This window comes from Schistocerca serialis, chromosome 6 (assembly GCF_023864345.2).
Source record: "Schistocerca serialis cubense isolate TAMUIC-IGC-003099 chromosome 6, iqSchSeri2.2, whole genome shotgun sequence".
Lineage (NCBI taxonomy): Eukaryota > Metazoa > Arthropoda > Insecta > Orthoptera > Acrididae > Schistocerca > Schistocerca serialis.
Window position 1 is genome coordinate 290,762,329 of NC_064643.1, and position 20,562 is coordinate 290,782,890.

Sequence of the window (20,562 nt, forward strand, 5' to 3'; positions counted from 1 at the left end):
GGGATATCATCCTTGGCAGTGTGTTCAGGAACAGGGTGGTCCACTTGTTTTTTGGCCACAGTTTGTCGGTGGCCGTTCATGTGGACAGACAGCTTGTTGGTTGACATGCCTACATAGAATGCACCACAGTGGTTGCAGCTTAGCTTGTAAATCACATGACTGGTTTCACAGGTAGCCCTGCCTTTGATGGGATAGGTGATGTTAGTGACCGGACTGGAGTAGGTGGTGATAGGAGGATGTATGGGACAGGTCTTACATCTAGGTCTATTATAGGGGTATGAGCCATGAGGTAAGTGATTGGGAGCAGGGGTTATGTAAAGGATGGACTAATATATTGTGTAGTTTCAGTGGACAGTGGAAAACCACTGTGGGGGTGGGAAGGATAGGGGGCAGGATATTTCTCATTTCAGGGCACAACGAAAGGTAATCGAAACCCTGGTGGAGAATGTAATTCAGTTGCTCCAGTCCCGGATGGTACTGGGTTATGAGGGGAATGCTACTCTGTGTGGCCACACTTTGGGACTTTGGGAGGTGGTGGGAGACTGGAAAGATAAGGCACGGGAGATTTGTTTTTGTAAAAGGATGGGAGGATAATTACGGTCAGTGAAGGCTTCAGTGAGACCCTCGGTATTTTTTGAGAGGGACTGCTCATCACTGCAGATGCGCCAACCATGGATGGCTAGGCTGTACGGAAGGGACTTCTTGGTATGGAATGGGTGGCAGCTGTCGAAGTGGAGGTATTGCTGGTGGTTGGTAGGTTTGATATGGATGGAGGCACTGATGTAGCCATCTCTGAGGTGAAGGTCAGTCTCTAGGAAGGTGGCTTGTTGGGTTGAGTAGGACCAGGTGAAACAAATGGAGGAGAAGTTGTTGAGGTTCTGGAGGAATGTGAATAAGGTGTCCTCAACTTCAATCCAGATAGCAAAGATGTCATGAATGAATCTGAACCAGTTGAGGGGTTTAGGATTCTGGGTTTTTAGGAGGGATTCCTCTAGATGGCCCATGAATAGGTTAGCATAGGATGGTGCCATGTGGGTGCCCATAGCCGTACCGCACATTTATTTGTAGGTAATGCCTTCAAAGGAGAAGTAATTGTGGGTGTGGATATAGTTTGTCATGGAGACTAGGAATGAGGTTGTTGGTTTGGAATCCATAGGGCGTCTGGAAAGGTAGTGTTCAATAGCATTAAGGCCAAGGGCATTAGGAATGTTAGTGTACAGGTAGGTGGCATCAATAGTGATGAGCAGGGCACTGTGTGGTAAAGGGACAGGAACTGTGGAGAGTTGGTCGAGTAAATGGTTGGTATCTTTTATATAGGAGGATAGGTTCCGGGTAATAGGTTGAAGGTGGTCGTCCACAAGAGCAGAGATTCTCTCAGTGGGGGCACAGTAACCAGCCACAATGGGGTGTCCTGGATGGTTGGGTTTATGGACTTAAGGAATCATGTAGAAGGTGGGAGTGTGGGGAGTGGTAGGGGTAAGTAGAGAGATGGACTCTGGGGAGGGGTTCTGGGATGGGCCTAAGGATTTGAGTACTGACTGGAGATCCTGCTGGATTACTGGAATGGGATCACTGTGGCATGGTTTGTAGGTGGAAGTATCCGACAGCTGATGGAGTGAGGACAGTGACTAATGAAGGTTGAGGACAGGAGAGTTATGAGAACGTAGAATGTATTGCAGGGAAAGTTCCCACCTGCGCAATTCTGAAAAGCTGGTGTTGGTGGAAAGGATCCATATGGCACAGGCTGTGAAGCAGTCATTGAGGTGAGGGAGATCATGCTTGGCAGTGTGTTCAGCAACAGGGTGGTCCACTTGTTTTTTGGCCACAGTTTGTCGGTGGCCGTTCGTGCAGACAGACCGCTTGTCGGTTGTCATGCCTACATAGAGTGCAGCACAGTGGCTGTAGCTTAGCTTGTAAATCACATGACCGGTTTCACAGGTAGCCCTGCCTTTGATGGGATAGGTGATGTTAGTGACCAGACTGGAGTAGGTGGTGGTAGGAGGATGTATGGAATAGGTCTTGCATCTAGGTCTATTACAGGGGTATGAGCCCTGAGGTAAGGGATTGGGAGCAGGGGTTGTGTAAGGATGGACGAGTATTTTGTGTTGGTTCGGAGGACAGCGGAATACCGCAGTAGGAAGGGTGAAAAGGATAGTGGGGAGGACATTTCTGATTTCAGGGCATATATAGAGACACACACACACACACACACACACACACACACACACACACACACACACTTGTGTGTGTGTGGGGGGGGGGGGGGGGGGAGGGGGCTGCACTATCTACCTTATTTATAGGCCGAATGAATGCATCCATGAAAATTTTAGAACTCTGAACAAAAATTCTTGGCAATGCACATCACCCGAGTAGCACCTACACCCAACATCCACAACTATTTGTTGGGTGTATTCTAATTTTCTCTTAGTTAGTTATCTTTTCCATTGATCGATCTAATGGTAACCATTATCATGTGGAATGTGTCAAGTGCATTAGAAATGAACACATGGATCAAGGGGTTTAAACAAAATAAATTTAATGTTTTTATTACCTGCCCCATTCCCTTAAATGGCACAAAATACATATATTATACCTGTAGATTTATTTACTCCTATTCAAGAATTCATCTATGGTATAGAAAGAGTTGACAGACAGCATAATAGGGAGTCAAACTTTTTTACGAATAGCTCCCAATCTCCTAATGGGAACCTGTACACTGTTGCTAATATCAACACTACATTATCTAGCTGTAGCTCACATGCACAAACTTCAAACTGCTGATTGATGCAAAACTTGCTTACTTCTTCAGTTTTGTACTTATATCCTTGTTTTGTGTACATGGCAACTCCTCCTTTATCCATGCTAGATCTGCAAGTGTAAGATGCTAAATTACACCCATTTATACTGACACAGTTTCTACCTTCTACAGCTTGCTGTAGTACCATGGAAGTTATCCCCTGTTGACTTAACACATGTCCTACCATCCTCTCTCTTCTTCTTTTCAATGTTTCCCACATGGTCTTTTCTTTGGCAATTCTGTAGAGAACCTCCTCATTGCTTATCGTACCTGTGTGCCTAATTTTCAACATCCCTCTGTCACAAACACTTTGATTCTTTTCTTTGATGAATTTCCTACATGATTTACTACCATACAATGTGTTGCTCCAAATGCACATTTTCAGAAATTTGTTCCTCAAATTTAAGCCTATGTTTGATACTGGTAGACTTTCGAGGGTCAGGAATGCCCTCTTTGTTGTGCTAATCTGATTTTTATATGCTCTTTGCTTATCTGTCATGTGGTATTTTGCTTCCAAGATAGCATAATTGCAGAGCTTTGTATATTTCAAGGTCAATTTTGATGTTAAGTTTATTGCAAATCTCACTTCTGCTACCCCTCATCACTTTTGTCTTTCTTTGGTTTACTCTCAATCCATGTTCTGTGCTCATTATACTGATCCTCCAATTCTTCTTCACTTGCACCGGCAATGTCATCCACGTACCTTATCAATAACTTACTCTCACCCTGAGTTTTAAACCCACTCTTGAAACTTTCTTTTATATTCATCATTGCTTCTTCGGTGTATAAAGTGAACAGTAGGCAGAAAGACTGAAACCTTATCTTACATCCTTTTTAATCCAAACACTTCATTCTTAATCTCCCATTTTTATTGTGCCCTCTTGGTTCTTATACCTTGTTGTTGTTGTGGTCTTCACTCCTGAGACTGGTTTGATGCAGCTCTCCAAGCTACTCTATCCTGTGCAAGCTTCTTCATCTCCCAGTACCTACTGCAGCCTACATCCTTCTGAATCTGCTTAGTGTATTCATCTCTTGGTCTCCCTCTACGATTTTTACCCTCCACGCTGCCCTCCAATACTAAATTGGTGATCCCTCAATGTCTCAGAACATGTCCTACCAACTAATCCCTTCTTCTAGTCAAGTTGTGCCACAAGCTCCTCTTCTCCCCAATTCTATTCAATACCTCCTCATTAGTTATGTGATCTACCCATCTAATCTTCAGCATTCTTCTGTAGCACCACATTTCGAAAGCTTCTATTCTCTTCTTGTCTAAACTATTTATTGTCCATGTTTCACTTCCATACATGGCTACATTCCATGCAAATACTTTCAGAAACGACTTCCTGACATTTAAATATATACTCGATGTTAACAAATTTTTCTTCTTCAGAAACACTTTCCTTGCCATTGCCAGTCTACATTCTATATCCTCTCTACTTTGACCATCATCAGTTATTTTGCTCCCCAAATAGCAAAACTCCTTTTCTACTTTAAGTGTCTCATTTCCTAATCTAATTCCCTCAGCATCACCCAACTTAATTTGACTACACTCCATTATCCTCGTTTTGCTTTTGTTGATGTTCATCTTATACCCTCCTTTCAAGACACTGTCCATTCCGTTCAACTGCTCTTCCAAGTCCTTTGCTGTCTCTGACAGAATTACAGTGTCATCGGCAAACCTCAAAGTTTTTATTTCTTCTCCATGGATTTTAATACCTACTCCGAACTTTTCTTTTGTTTCCTTTATCGCCTGCTCAATATACAGATTGAATAACATCGGGGATAGGCTACAACCCTGTCTCACTCCCTTCCCAACCACTGCTTCCCTTTCATACCCCTCGACTCATATGACTGCCATCTGGTTTCTGTACAAATTGTAAATAGCCTTTTGCTCCCTGTATATAGCTTATTCATACTTTTTTCAGAATTTCAAACATCTTGCACCATATTTTCTTTCTTTTTCTAGGTTTCCAAATCCTGTGAACTTGTCTTGATTCTTCTGAAGTCATGCTTCCATTATCAAGTGCAACGTCAGACCTGGCCTTTGCCTTTTCTATAGTCAAACTGGTCATCATATAATATGAGTAATCCTCAATTTTCTTTTCCATTCTTCTGTATACTATTCTCGTCAGCAAGCTTGATACAAGAGCTGTCAAAGCTGATTGTGTGATAAGTCTCACATTTATCCACCTTTCCACTGTTGCTTTTTATTCCACCAAATATTATTTTGACTTTTCTATACTCGGAATCAGTCCCTCCAACTACCATTCTTTCTTGATTTTTTTCACGTTTCTCATGCAGCCATTTCATCTTGGCTTCCCAGCACTTCCTATTTATTTCATTTCTTATACTTGTACTTCTGTATTCTTACCTTTCCCTACACTTGATTCTTTTGTTGAAAAATTGAAATATTTCTTCTGTTACCCAAGGTTTCTTAGCTGATATCTTCCTTGTACCTCTGTTTGTCTGTTCAACATCTGGGTTTGTCCTTTTTAGAGATGTCCATTCCTCTTCAGAGGAACTGCGTACTTTGGTGTTCATTATCTCAGCATCTAAGCCTTAGAGAACTTCAAATGAATCTCATCATTCCTCAGTCCTTCAGTACCCCACTTCTTCCCACTGATTCTGCAAGATGATTTCCTTAAACTTCAATCTAATCTTCATTATTACTAAACTGTGGTCTTTGTCTATATTTGCTCATGGGTACACCTTACCTAATTTTGAAATCTTTGTTTGACAATGATGTAATCCAACTGGTATCTTCCCATCGTTCCAGGCCTTTTTCAAGTATACCATCTCTTCTTGTGACTATTATACTGGCATTAATGATACACTAAATTTAGAATTTTAGAAACATTTTTGTATTTCATCCTCTGCATTCACATACTTTCTGGTAATGAAAGTCAGCAACCCTAGACATCTGAAATAGTGGGAAGTTACAAGTGTCATAGAGAACTGGTGACAAGTCAGAGATGAGACAAGTAACAACCAAAATATGTAGTGCACATGAAAAAATATGAGAAACAAAGTAAATAGTAGAGTGGAAAAACAATAATAGAGACAAAGAATGATGGAGTGTGAGTGTCAAGAAATTTTTAAAACAAAGTGTGACCGGAAATAGGTCTCCAACAGTAGGGCTTTACATAGGAGCTGAGGTCAAGAAGAAATCAATCATCGATTACCAAGCAACACCAACACGCCAGCTGTAGCATTATGATAAAAACTTATGATAAACATGCTTTTAATGTTGCTCACAATATAAATAATAGGAGAGTATCAAGTATATGGCATGAGTGAGAACAATAAAATTAAATATTTAATAATAACAACAATAATAATAATGTATTTCTGTAGATATTCTTAAAACAGTGACTGGAGTTCCATAGTTCAAAAAATATATCTGTGTATATCAATTGTATTTTTGTTATTACATCATCAGTACTCACAGGGAAGCCTATTCGTCCTTGAGGACCAGGAATTCCAGGAAAACCCCTGTCTCCCTCAGTACCTTTAGGGCCAAGTAAACCAGTAATACCGACTTGTCCAGGGAAGCCCTTGGAACCTGATATATATCAAGGAAGTTAAATAAACATTATACAAGTAAAAGTAACATTGCTTTATAAATCTGTAACAAAAATAATATAAAATAGTGCCACAAAAGAGAACTGATGGTTAAAAATGTCATCAATTTGTATTGTTTTGTACTGTATGTAAAAATTTCTATTCACAATTACTTTGCATTAATAGAAAGTATTTACAAAAGTTAAGACACTTGCCTGGTCTTTCTTTATGACATGATTTTTAATGTAGATTATATAAGCTTATTCCATCTCTGAGTTGCATTCATTTTAAGAAAACATAAACAATCTGATAGTTTTGATGAAAAATTTATTAGACAGTGCTTTCAGGAACTTTACTATGATTTAGCATAGATCTTGTTTAATTAATAACATATTATGTGGAAAGTCCGCTGTGCAATAGACTGTTCTCCATAGTGGGAATATCAACAATATAAGCAAAAGACAGATTGCTATTTACCATAAAGAACACATTAAGCTGCAGGTAGGCATAATAAAAAGACATTTACATATAGCTTTCGGCCACAGCCTTAATCAGGAAAAGAGCAACACACACCATTCATACACACAAGCAAGTATATCTCATGCACATGTGACTGCCAACTCCAGCATCTCAGGCTGAATTGCAACTATCACATAACATCCAAGCAGTAGTCTGAGGGGGAAGGGAAGGGGAAGGGATAGTAGTGTACTGGCGGGGAGAGAGACGAATGCTTTTGGAAGAGTGTGCAGATAATACATGGCAACAGGAGGTTGTGGGGCAGGGAGGTGGGGAAAAAAGGAGCAAAAAAGGAGAGGAAAGGGGAAAGATGGGCAGGTGTGTTGACAGAGGGCAGCAAACAAAGAGGGTGGGAAACAAGAATGGGGAGGAGATAAGAGGACAGAGGGGGTGGAAAATGTTGGGTGGAGGGTATGGGGCAGTATGTTACCACAGGCCGAGGCCGGGATAATTACAGGGGTGGAGAATGTGTTGTAGGGATAACTCGCATCTGTGTACTTCTGAAAATCTGGTGGTGGAGGGGAGGATCCGGATGACTCAGGTAGTGAAGCAGCCATTGAAATCAACCACGTTATGTTCAGCTGCATGTTATGCCATGGGGTGATCTACATTGCTCTTGGTCACAGTTTAGTGGTGGTCATTCATCCAGGTGGACAGTTGGTTGGTAGTCATACCAATACAAAAAGCTGTGCAATGATTGCAGCAGAGCTGGTAAATGAAATGGCTGCTTTCACAGGTGGGCTGGCCCTTATGAGGCAGGATAAACCTGTCACAGGACTGGAATAGGAAGTGCTAGGTGGGTGGTTTGGGCAGGCCTTGCACCTGAGTCTTCCACAGGGATATGATCCTTGTGGCAAGGGGTTGGGATTGAGAGTGGCTCAGGGATGGACTAGAATATTGTGAAGATTGGGTGTGATGGAACACCACTTAAGGAGGGATGGGAAGTATCTCAGGTAGAATGTTCCTCATTTCGAGGCATGATGATAGGTAGTCAAAGCCCTGGAAAAGGATATGGTTTGGTTGTTCCAATCCAGGGTGGCACTGGGTGATGAAGGGGACACTTCTTTGTGGTTGGTTCTTGGGTGTGGTGGGAGGATTGGGGCTGTGTTGGGAAATGGCATGGGAGATATGATTGCAGACTGTGTCTGGGGGGTAGTGCCTGTCTGTGACATCCTTGGTGAGACTCTCAGAATACTGAGCAAGGGAGTTCTTGGCACTAAAGATGCACTGTCCCCCAGTGGCCAGGCTGTATGGGAAGGATTTTTTTGGGTGAGAAAGGGATGACAGCTGTCAAAATGGAGGTACTGTTGGTGGTTGGTGGGTTTAATGTGAACAGAGGTGCAGATGGAGCTATCAGAGAGGAGGAGGTCAACATCTACAAAGGTGGTACACCAGTTTGAGTAGGATCATGTGAAGCGGATGGGAGAGGAAGTGTTGAGGTTGTGAACAAACAAAGATAGGTTGTGTTGGCCCTGAGCCGAGATCATGAAGATATCATCAATGAACCTGAACCAGACTAGGAGTTTAGCATTTTGGGAAGCTAGGAAGGTCTCCTCTAGATGGGCCATAAATAGCTTGGCAGGATCTGTCTGTCTCCCTTCAAAGGAAAAGTAGTTGTGGATTAGGATAAAGTTAGTTAGGTGTATGAGGAATGAGTTAGTGGGTCTGAAGGACATTGGAAAATGTAGTGTTCAATAGTGGTAAGACCATGGGCATGATGGATATTGGTATATAGGGAGGTGACGGCAACAGTGACTAGTAGGGATTTAGGATGTAAAGGGGTGGGGATGGTAGAGGGTCAGGAAAGGAAGTGGTTGGTGTCTTTGATGTGGGAGGCTAGATTAAGGGCAAGTGGTTGGAGGTATTGGTCAATGAGGGCCAAAATTCCTTCAGTGGGGGCACAATAACCAGCCACAATGTGGCATCCAGGATTGTTGGGTTCATGGATTTTGGGAAGCATGTAGAAGGTGGGTGTGCGGGGTGTCATAGGCATGTGGAGGGAAATATATTCAGGAAATGGTAATCTGCTTTCTTTCTCATAACATATAGATTCACAACGGGACCAGATTTTATCTTTATCAGTGTACTGACCAGTGGCCAGAATTTTTGCAACAACTTGCATGGGTTTGAAATACTGTTTATTAATAAAGGAAACAAATTCCAGATTTGAATCTATGACCAATCTGTACTTCAAATAGATAATTTCTTTTTAAATTGCTTTGGGATCTTATATGACCTAGACAGAAATTATTTATTTGTAATATAATTACCATTCAGAAACCTCATACTATATGTGTATGAGGAGGAGCCACAGCAGCTTGTAGGCATGTCAGTTGATGCCACTAAAGCAGCATGAATTACCAAGATTGTCCCTTACCATATTAAATGACGTTTGCCACTAATACTTTGCTAATCATGTTGTGAATGCACACAAGACATATCCACTTACAGTGACTCACCTGTCTGGCAGCAAAGTCTCACAGTATAATCCTAGTACTGTTGTTGCTAACTCTGTAACTTCAACAGCTGTAGTGCCTACTAACATCTCATCAGTCTTTTAAAAACTAATAATGTACTATCTTGAAAAGGACAGTGGTTTCTATTAAGTTTTATAACACATTTAACAAGAAATAAGAATAATTTTTGTGTGAGTAGTATGCACAGTCTCACAGTCTGATTTCTGTACATATTCAGTACAGCAATGTGATCACTGTAAATAATTAATTATAATGAATCCAGTTCTATCAGATTTTTCCCTTGCTTACAGAAAGCTATGACACCATTTACACTTTGTCCAAATTATTATTAATTATGTATTCCGTAACTGTGGATGGCCATACGGTTTCCTAGCTGTGAGATGCAATTTTTTTACAAATATAATTTTCCATTTGTATATAGATACATTCTCACACTTTGGTCTTACACCTAGCCAGCAAATAATTAATAGCTAATACTCTGAAAACAAATCTACATTATTTTACTATTATTTTCCATTTGATTTTAAATACATAAAAAAATATGTTTCTATTTACAATTTTATTTATTTTGCTATTGATATGTAATCAATATTGCAACATAACAGAAAGCTTCAAATTTTATATCTGCAAATTTTGTAACCTTTGTTATCAGATATCATTAGTAAAATATTCACATATATACACAGCTTCAAGAGACATTCTATAAACTAAATCTGACAAATAACTAAAAAAAAAAAAAAAAACAGAAGTTATCTGAATATTATTTTGAGTTATGGAATGATGTTTGAGAAAGAATGACATGTCTTATGTTTGTTTGGTGCCAATTAAATCAGCAGATCTCAGGATGTTTTCAGACTCATATAGACTGTTTTTGACTTGGGTTAACACCCACAGAAGCTTTCTGCAAATTTATAATGGAGATGGATAATAATAATACAGTTCTTATATTTTGATGTTATAGTTGTAATTTTGTGAAAGCAAGTGTGAGTTAATGTGGGAGGGTATATAAACAATGATTTTTAATAGAAAAAATTGACTCCAAGCTGTGTCATTTGAGGATCCGGGACCTCATACAGGATACTGCACAACATCTTTTTGCCTCTGGACACTGATGCCTTGGTGTACTAAACATTCACATAGTTTGTGACAAGTTTGTTATACCTTTTAATTGAAAATATGTTTATGATATTTCAATTTATTCTACATCTAGGAGGGCCATTTCACTTGGGATCTATGGAAGGTGCATTAGCTTATTTGTTTTTCTTTGTAAATAATATTTATTGTGTATTCTTGTTTTGAAACATTTTCTGCATCCTGGGAATCTCTTCTATATGTATCTATTAAAAACAAAATTACACTTCATCTAATCTAATCTTTTATAAAGGCATTAAAGGGTTGCAGCAAGAATTCTGAGAAAGCTAAGAGAATGGAAGGAATTAGATTGATCTTGCCTCAACAGACAACCAAATTGCTTAAATATGTGCTGCTGTTATTCAGGTTGTTTATCATTTTCCTGCTCAAGAAAAGGGCTTTGCATTTACTCACTCACTGTATTATGAACAGCCCATCATGAACTGGGGTATGGAAGGATTCAGGGTATACCATAACACTGGTCTGTACTATTATAGGGATGTGGAAGGACTCCTTCAATACATTAACATTATTATGTTCTATCTCTGCTTACACAGGCTATAAACAAACATAACAAGTAAACCTATTACAACGAAAAAATGTTGTTTCTTTATTAGCTATGCTAAATTTCTGATGTTTTTCTACTGTTGCTAACTTAATATTTAAAAACAATTTATTTATTTATTTACATAGTTTATGTCCACAATGGAACACTAAAATCAAACATAATACACTACTGGCCATTAAAATTGCTACACCAAGAAGAAATGCAGATGATAAACAGGTATTCATTGCACAAATATATTATACTAGAACTGACATGTGATTACATTTTCACGCAATTTGGGTGCATAGATCCTGAGAAATCAGTATCCAGAACAACCACCTCTGGCCGTAATAACGGCCTTGATACGCCTGGGCATTGATTCAAACAGAACTTGGATGGCGTGTACAGGTACAGCTGCCCATGCAGCTTCAACACAATACCACAGTTCATCAAGAGTAGTGACTGGCATATTGTGATGAGCCAGTTGCTCGGCCATCATTGACCAGACATTTTCAATTGGTGAGAGAGCTGGAGAATGTGGTGGCCAGGGCAGCAGTCGAACATTTTCTGTATCCAGAAAGGACCGTACAGGACCTGCAGCATGTGGTCATGCACTACCCTGCTGAAATGTAGGGTTTCGCAGGGACAGAATGAAGGGTAGAGCCACAGCTTGTAACACATCTGAAATGTATCGTCCAGTGTTCAGAGTGCCGTCAATGGGAACAAGAGGTGACCGAGATGTGTAACCAATGGCACCCCATACCATCACACCGGGTGATATGCCAGTATGGCGATGACAAATACACGCTTCCAATGTGCGTTCACCATGATGTCACCAAACACAGATGCAACCATCATAATGCTGTAAACAGAACCTGGATACATCCAAAAAAATAACGTTTTGCCATTCGTGCATTCACGTTTGTCGTAGAGTACACCATCGCAGGCACTCCTGTCTGTGATGCAGTGTCAAGGGTAACCGCAATCATGGTCTCTGAGCTGAGAGTCCATGCTGCTGCAAACATCATCAAACTGTTCGTGCAGATCCCCATCTGTTGACTCAGGGATCGAGACGATCCATTACAGCCATGCGGGTAAGATGCCTGTCATCTCGACTGCTAGTGATACAAGGCCATTTTGATCCAGCACGGCGTTCCATATTACCCTCCTGAACCCACCGGTTCCATATTCTGCTAACAGTCATTGGATCTTGACCAACACGAGCAGCAATGTCGCGATACGATAAACCGCAATCGCGATAGGCTACAATCCGACCTTTATCAAAGTTGGAACTGTGATGGAACGCATTTCTCCTCCTTACATGAGGCAGCACAACAATGTTTCACCAGGCAATGCCGATCAACTGCTGTTTGTGTATGAGAAATCGGTTGGAAACTTTCCTCACGTCAGCACGTTGTAGGTGTCGCCACCGGCGCCAACCTTGTGTGAATGCTCTGAAAAGCTAATTATTTGCATATCACAGCATCTTCTTCCTGTCGGTTAAATTTCACATCTGTAGCACGCCATCTTCATGGTGTATCAATTTTAATGGCCAGTAGTGTACAACAGAGTCTATAATGATTAAGTTTAGGTCTTAGCAGTCAGCAATTTCTTTGTTTCCCAAAACTTCTTCATTCACTGTGATCTGGCTGCTCGTTCTTCTGCAGATATGACACACTTCTTCCATTCTGATGGTTTGAGTGTCAGCTGTGTGTATTTGTTCTTCAGAAGCAGTTTCTCTTCTCTGTGTTGACTTTGGTATGTGGTGATGTTCAGTTCATCTAGATCACTTTGTAGTCCTTTAAACCAGATGTTTTTGGTTTTACTGTTCCAGAAGTAGTTAAAAAGTTTCTTTAGGATCTAGTATTTGGTAGGCGAGATATTTGGCCAAAAAATGCAATCCTTCTTTTCCACATTGTACCAATAATGAATTCATTTCCTTTATACACTACTGAATTGGGCAAAAGTCTCCACTGCCCATTAACTTGATGTTTATTACTGATAATTGTTCGGAGTATTCTTCTATCAACTTTCTGCAATTTGTCAGTTGTTGCTTGAGTATTTAGTCTGAATAATGTTTCACTTGCGTATGTTGCTTCCGGTTTAATGATGGAGGCGTAATGTCGAAATTTAGCATTTATTGAGAGAGATCATTTTTTGTAGGTTGGGGCTATGTGGTTCTCTGCTCTCGCTGAAGTTTTAATGTTCTACTATCTATTGATGCTCTTACTGACAAATGATAACAGATATGCACAGGCTGTAACAATAAATGTCTGTTTGCAATGAACATTTGCACTTATCATGTTGGTAACAGGAATTTTTAATAATTTATTCTGGAGATTTAAATACTTTGTAAAAAAAGTTGTTAATAAAACATGTTCCTAATTTTTGTTTTGAATTTACAGCTATTTACAGCTATTAGCATCACAAGGACTTCTAGACCAGAATTTAGAATGCCACTCTTAACCCTTGATAAGGACCAAAATCCACATGTAAATTAATTTTGTTCCATGTATTTTGGTTATATGTACATCAGTTCATCAGAAATTCACTTTTGTTATTACCTACAAATATTATGGACTGCATGTATTGGAATGGTAATGTAAGAATATTTAAAGTGGTATCTGCAAAAATGTGTGGTTATCTACATACACATTATATTGTATTTTTGCTACCAGATATATTCTTTAGCAGTTTTACCCCCCCCCCCCCCCCCCCCCGCCACCCAATTTAATTCCACTGAACAATAGGGAGTGAAGCTATGCAGAATGTATCTTTTCACATTAACACGATGAGATTATTTCATGTTATCAGTATGTCATTGGTTAATATGATACAGCTTTAACTTCTGCTGTTCTGTTATCTTTATTTGTGTATAATACTATGTTGATAATTTACAGTTTATCTTTGTCTATGTAAATGAAACCAATTTTATCATGTTATATAAGGCTTTCACCTTCATTTTGTGAAAGGAATCATCAGTGGCAAGACTTGTAGGTACTGTTCCACATGTGTGCTTGCATAAAATCAACAAAGCAAGCACACATGTAGAACAACACCTACAAACTTTGTCACTGATGATGCCTTTTGAAAACTAAAGGCAAGATGTGTATGGTATGATAATGTTGCTCATATTCAGTTGCACACAGACTGACATAACACGGAAATTATAAAAGTAATACACTTATAATCCCTACATAAATTCTAAAATCCTCTTTGTTTTCATTTTCTAAGTTGTTTAAACTTTTGAAACTTACCAGGTGGTCCTGCATCTCCTACGTCACCAGGCAGACCAATTTCTCCGGGAACCCCCATCCGTCCTCCAAGTCCTGGATAACCTGCTCTCCCTGGTTCACCATCTGGCCCTCGCCTTCCAGTTAGACCAATTTCACCCTTTAACCCTTTTATGCCCATTTGCCCAGGTGGGCCATCAGGACCTAGAAACAGAAAAGAAAAATATTCAAAAAATGTTTAAGGCCTTTTTTAATTTGAATATGATGGTGATTTACAACCTAATCATTTAAACAACTACATGTGGTGGAGATGACTGTGTTTTAGTAATGGCAAACATAAAATTATAAAAAAATATGAAAAACTAATAATTTGGACTAAACAATAATTAAAAATGGCATGTCTATCTTTTGAAATCATTATTGGAGTCTAGCTGAAACCAATCATTTTCTTTTTCAGGAAATGAGTCCAGTATTTGTTTCCTGTAGCAACACAGTCATCTGTTTATTCCATCTATACAATTATAAAACATACCTAGGTGAGTATAATAAAGGACCTCATAGCTTTTTTTCTGTTTTGTCTTTCACACACTTGGTAAGTTTCAGTTTCATGATACATATAATGCTAGTACATTAAAATACCTACTATCCTAATTTTAACACTAGGAACGCATAGTAGTCACTTCTACTCTAATTTTGAAATGAATGTTGTTTACAACTCTTCTCCGTTGTTTTAATACATAAAACACCATAGAAATCTTAACTTACCTCTGGGCCCCATTGCACCAGAAATACCAATCAGACCTTTTGCACCAGGAATACCAGGATATCCTTGTGGGCCTGGTATTATCTCGCCCCTTGCACCCTTCTGTCCCTATAAAAACATATCAGACAAGGTAAGCTACTAAAATAATTTAAGGATTTAGTCTTTTTTCACTTTGCCAGTGTCTGAATATATTTTCCCATTGATTTTAGATTAAAAGAAGAAACATCCATAATGATATAATACATATCAGTGTAAGATGTTCACAAAAATTAGAAGAAAGAGAAAGAAAATTCAGTAATACTGTAGAACTACACATACTGGTGTGCCAGGTGTTCCAGAGAATCCTGGGGCACCTTTTGGCCCCTTAATGCCTGTAACTCCATCTAGTCCTTTGAATCCAGGAAATCCTTGAGGTCCTTCTGAACCAGGTTCCCCTTTCTGACCTTCAGGGCCAGGGAGACCAATCTCACCACCTAATATTGCCATACCTAAATCACCACGTTCACCTCTCTGAGCTGGAGGACCCTGAAAAATAGATCACAAAAATCTTCATAGAAGTAATAAAAACTGACTCAGTTTTGTTAAATATCTAGTTAACACAAGAAAGAAATAAATTACACAGAATAGAAATATCAGAAATTTTTCATAGATTTAAACTTATGGTGAAATACATACCAACCTAAAATAATGTAACATAAGTGATACTCAGGCAGGAAAGAGGGGGATATGTTAGCACCAATAATATTCTCAATACATATCAATGACTTCCCAGTGTTGGTCAAAGTAAAAAATTTGTGTATTTAAATCTTTCTTAACTGCATGTTGATGAAAACTGTTGTTTAGTGCCAGGAATAATAAAATGCAAATATAAATAAGTCAAACAATGGAAAACCCAGGGTGGAATGTTACAGTGGTCACTTACAATATGACGGCAAGTAGTAGTGAAATGGTTCTTAGCTCATGTAAAAACACTTCTTGAGTCGATAAAAAGTGTAGAAAGTGCAAAAAAATGTGGAAAACTGGAATCATATGCAGCGAATGCAACAATTCGTTTCATTTTCAATGTGCTAAAATTGACTCATCAGTGAAAGAAAACAACGAATTTCTGACAAGCTGGAACTGTATTCAGTGCAGCCTTAAAAACTCAGGTAAAATTACAAACGCAAAAAGTTGTGACTGTAAGTGCAAACTCTCAGCATTAGTTGAAGATTTAATAAGTGAAATTCAGTGTTTAAAAGCTGAGGTTACATTACTAAATAAAAAGGTGAATGAACTCATGTATTAATGCTAACCTAGTGAGTGAACATAAACAAAATGTTCAATGTAAAGACAGTGAAATCTGTGAAAGAAATGACTGTGTAATCCATGAAAATGTATGCAAGAGACTGTTACAAAACGGTAGTAGAAAAAGTGAGAAGAACCAGAAGTACACAAAGGGCTGGATTCTTATATGTGGAGACAGTCATGGTCACAAAATAGCTCAAAACATTGTGAGTATCCAAGATGACTTTACAGCTGTGGCTCACATTCAACCTGGTGCACCTCTTTCTGCTGTGGTGAAGCCATGTGTGCAAGATAGTGAATCTTTCTCAGCAAATGATTATGTCGTTATCATTGGTGGTACAAATGATGTGGTTAAAAATCAAGCAAATGACGCCACTCAGTAAGTTGACTGGCACTAAAGTAATTGTCGTTAACATTCCACAGATACCAATCTATTGTGAACTTGGAAGTGCATAAAACAAATGATAGCTTAAAACAATATGTTATAATTTTCACAATGTGTCTTTGGTAAAAGTCAGTAACCTAGATAGACACCTACACACAACTCATAGTATGCACATGAGTAAGAGGGGTAAAAAGATTGTGAGTAAATTAATTATTGATGAAATCAGACAAAACACTACACAAAGCAGTGTAAATAAGTGCATTTCTATGGAATGGCACAACCCACCCAAACAGGACCTGCCACACAAACAGCCACTGCTGACAAGCCAGGGAAACTTGTAAACTATGCTGGACAGCCTGGTAGCTCTACATCTCCCTGTATGGTCTAGCAGGAGAAACTCAGCCCTAATATCATACAGCAGAACCCTTGTAGTCTTAAAAACAATCAGTCTGGTAGGGTGACATGTCCATCAAGTGTTCAAAAATCCAAGCTCACATTCAAATTAATTCAGCAGAACTTTCAAAGTCTTAGCAATAAGCACAATGAGTTGGATACCATTGCAGCAATTGATAACCCTGATGTTTTAGTTCTGAGTGAACACTGGTACACAGATTAGCTAATTAGTGTATGTCAGCCACTCTCCATGATCTTTTGCTCTGCCCTCAGTAGAAAAGAGAAACCTGGTGGTGGGGTAGCTATCTTTGCAGCCAGCGGTAGTAATTATAGTGTAATAGATGTAAGTGTTTTCAGCATTGAGGGTGTAATACAACTAGAAGCAATTAATTATAAGTGGGGGAAAGAGAACTTAATTATTATAGGCCTATACAGACCTCCATCTGGTAGCCTAGATATTTTCTTTGATGTTCTTAATGACCTTATTGACATTGACAGTAAACACTGTAATAAAAATGGCTCAGTCAACATACAACTAACTAGAGATATAAACACTGACTTGCTGTCCAATGACTCTATATCTAAAAAACTAATGCTAGTACTAGCTCAATTTAACTTAACATTTCTGATAAACAAGCCCACTAGAGAGGTCAATAGTATAAAATCATGCATTGACAAGATAATAACTAACATGTCCCACTTTACATGCAGTGCATCAGTTCTGCAGCTTGCCATTTCTGACCACCATACAATACAGGTATTGATAGAAGCTGAAAATCTTCATGTCAATAGAAAAGAGAAACAATGTGTGACAAAAAAAATCACCGATGATGACAATGTTAAAGAGCTCAACAGTTTGATGAAAAGCTTACAATGGGGTGAAAAAAACCAGCATCAGATTTTTATTATTGCTTCAGTGTCTCATGCCCAGAAATGACCTTTACAGTAAATGAGTGCAAAAAGATACAAAAAATAACTGGATAAATCATGAAGTAAAAACAGCAGAGAGAAACTTAGACTTTTCCTATGTGCAATGGTAAATAATAGCAATAATAATACACTAAAGGTAGAATTTAAGAACTATCATGATTATTATAAAGATCTGCTGCTAGAAATATGTAGCCACAATGTTAAGAAACTCTACTAACACTGGTTTAGCTGTTTGGAAAGTAATAAATAGCTTTAGGTATTGTAAGGACAGATCAACTAGTGATTTTACTATAAACCATAAAGGGTATATCATGAAATGTCAATGTCAGATTGCAAATGTTTTTAATGAGTACTTTTCTTCTGTTGGAAAATCTGTCAATGACCATTTTAAGAATCTTCAGTATGGATATAAGGGCATTCCAATCAAACAAAGCATATACGTGGCCCCAACCAATAGCAAGGAAATCAAAAACGTAGTAAGGCCATTAAAAAATACAAAATCAGCAGGCTATGATGGACTTCTAATAATTTCCGGGTATGCAGCCGGATCCCGTCGACATTCTGCCACGATATTTCGGCCCAGAGATGTCCGGCCATCATCAGGTGAGTACACAACTACTGAAGAGCCCAGGTGCAGTCGCGGTATTTATGCCGAATCTCGCGCATGTGAAATGTACTGGCATCCTACAGCGCATGCATCAGGTGTTGACATGCGCAGCATAGCCGAGTTGTACGTGCTGCCCTCGGTGGTGGAAATAAAGGTTCATCTAGTCACTGAGTATCGAATGACACTGTCTATTCCACTGTGATTGTATAATTTTAATAACAGGATTCCAATTTTTATCCAGCTGAAAGCCGTTGTCTCGATTTATAAGATTATTGGCAAGACGTATTTCCACTGATTCCTTGATTACGGAATCCCAAAAACCGGAAACCGGGGATAAAATTTTTTGTTACATTGTATTCCATTGAATGTCCCAAAGAAATACAGTGCTCTGCTACTGCCGATTTTGACGGTTGCCGCAGACGGGTGTATCTTTCATGTTCTATACATTGTTCATGGACAGTTCTTGTCGTCTGGCCAATATATGCAGCGCCACATTCACAGGGAATTTTGTAGACGCCTGCCTTCTTCAGTTGTAAATCATCTTTAACGGATCCAACCAGGGCCCGGTTCTTTGCTGGTGGACGGAAGATAACCTTGATTTTATTTTTCTTCAGTAATCGGCCTATTTTCGACGACACATTCCCGGCGTATGGAAGGAACGCAGTTGATTTAAAGTCATCATCTGCGTCCTCAGTGCGTTGCTTCTTGTTATGATAGTTGCGCATGGCCTTCCTTATTTGGCGAGAAGTGTAGCCATTCTCTTTGAAAACCTTCTCCAAGTGTTGTAATTCTGCGTGGAGGTTTTCATCATCCGATATTATATGCGCTCGATATATTAAGGTACTGAGAACACCGGCTGTTTGTGCTGGGTGATGGCAGCTTGACGCCTGGAGATACAGATCTGTGTGAGTCGCTTTCCTGTACACAGAATGTCCTAATGACCCATCATTTTTACGGCGTACTAGCACGTCTAGAAATGGTAAAGTGCCCTCTTTTTCAATCTCCATCGTAAATTTGATGTTCTCATGTAATGAGTTTAAGTGATGAAGGAATTTCTCCAGTTCCTGTCTGCCATGAGGCCATACAGCAAAAGTATCATCTACGTACCACCAGAAGACAGTAGGCTTTAAGACAGCAGACTCAAGTGCTTTCTCCTCAAAGTCCTCCATAAAGAGATTAGCTACCACAGGCGACAAAGGGCTCCCCATAGCGACGCCGTCTGTTTGTTCAAAGAATTCGTCACTGAATAAAAAGTACATTGAGGAGAGTATGTGTTCAAACAAGGCCGTCATTTCTGCACTGAATAAGTTACCAATAAGATGTAATGATTCCATTAAAGGCACTTTGGTAAAAAGTGAGACCACATCAAAGCTGACTAATAAATCTGAGCTGCTAAGCTTAACTTCCTTCAAGCGACTGACAAAATCCTCGGAATTACGTATATGGTGGCAACACTTACCCACATACGGCTTTAGTAATGAGGCCAGATATTTTGCTGTAGAATAGGTCGCAGCACCAATATTACTCACTATTAATCGTAGTGGGGCACCATCCTTGTGTATCTTCGGAAGACCGTAGAGTCTTGGTGGTACTGCATTGTGTGGTCTCAATCTCTTGATAACTTCTTCAGGTAGAGAACAGTCGTTCAAAAGGGTAGTAGTTTTCCTTGATATTCGGCTTGTTGGGTCCTTTTCAATTCTGCGGTACGTAGAATCATTTAGCTAACAATATATCTTCTCGTTGTAGGCTTCTCTTGTCAGAAGAACTGTGGCGTTACCCTTATCCGCAGGCAGTACGACTGTGCTAGTATCTTCTCTCAGGCTGCGGAGAGCAGCTCTTTCAGCTGGCGAGATGTTACCCCGTTGTGGTGCACATTTCAACAACGTTCGGCAAGATTCACGTCGAATTTCGTCTGCAGAATCCACAGGGAGACGTCTA

General features: G+C 39.4%; 1 protein-coding gene across 1 annotated transcript in view; it reads right to left on the reverse strand.

The window, feature by feature from the left end:
* The window catches only part of LOC126484272 (collagen alpha-5(IV) chain-like), a 609,631-nt gene that overhangs the window by 109,196 nt on the left and 479,873 nt on the right, over window positions 1-20,562 (reverse strand). Inside the window, exons 17-20 of the mRNA XM_050107696.1 lie at window positions 15,344-15,550; window positions 15,028-15,133; window positions 14,287-14,466; window positions 6,244-6,359 (exon numbers count right to left, since the gene is read on the reverse strand). Coding sequence (XP_049963653.1) covers window positions 6,244-6,359; window positions 14,287-14,466; window positions 15,028-15,133; window positions 15,344-15,550 — 609 coding nt within the window. The remainder of the gene's footprint in view (window positions 1-6,243; window positions 6,360-14,286; window positions 14,467-15,027; window positions 15,134-15,343; window positions 15,551-20,562) is intronic.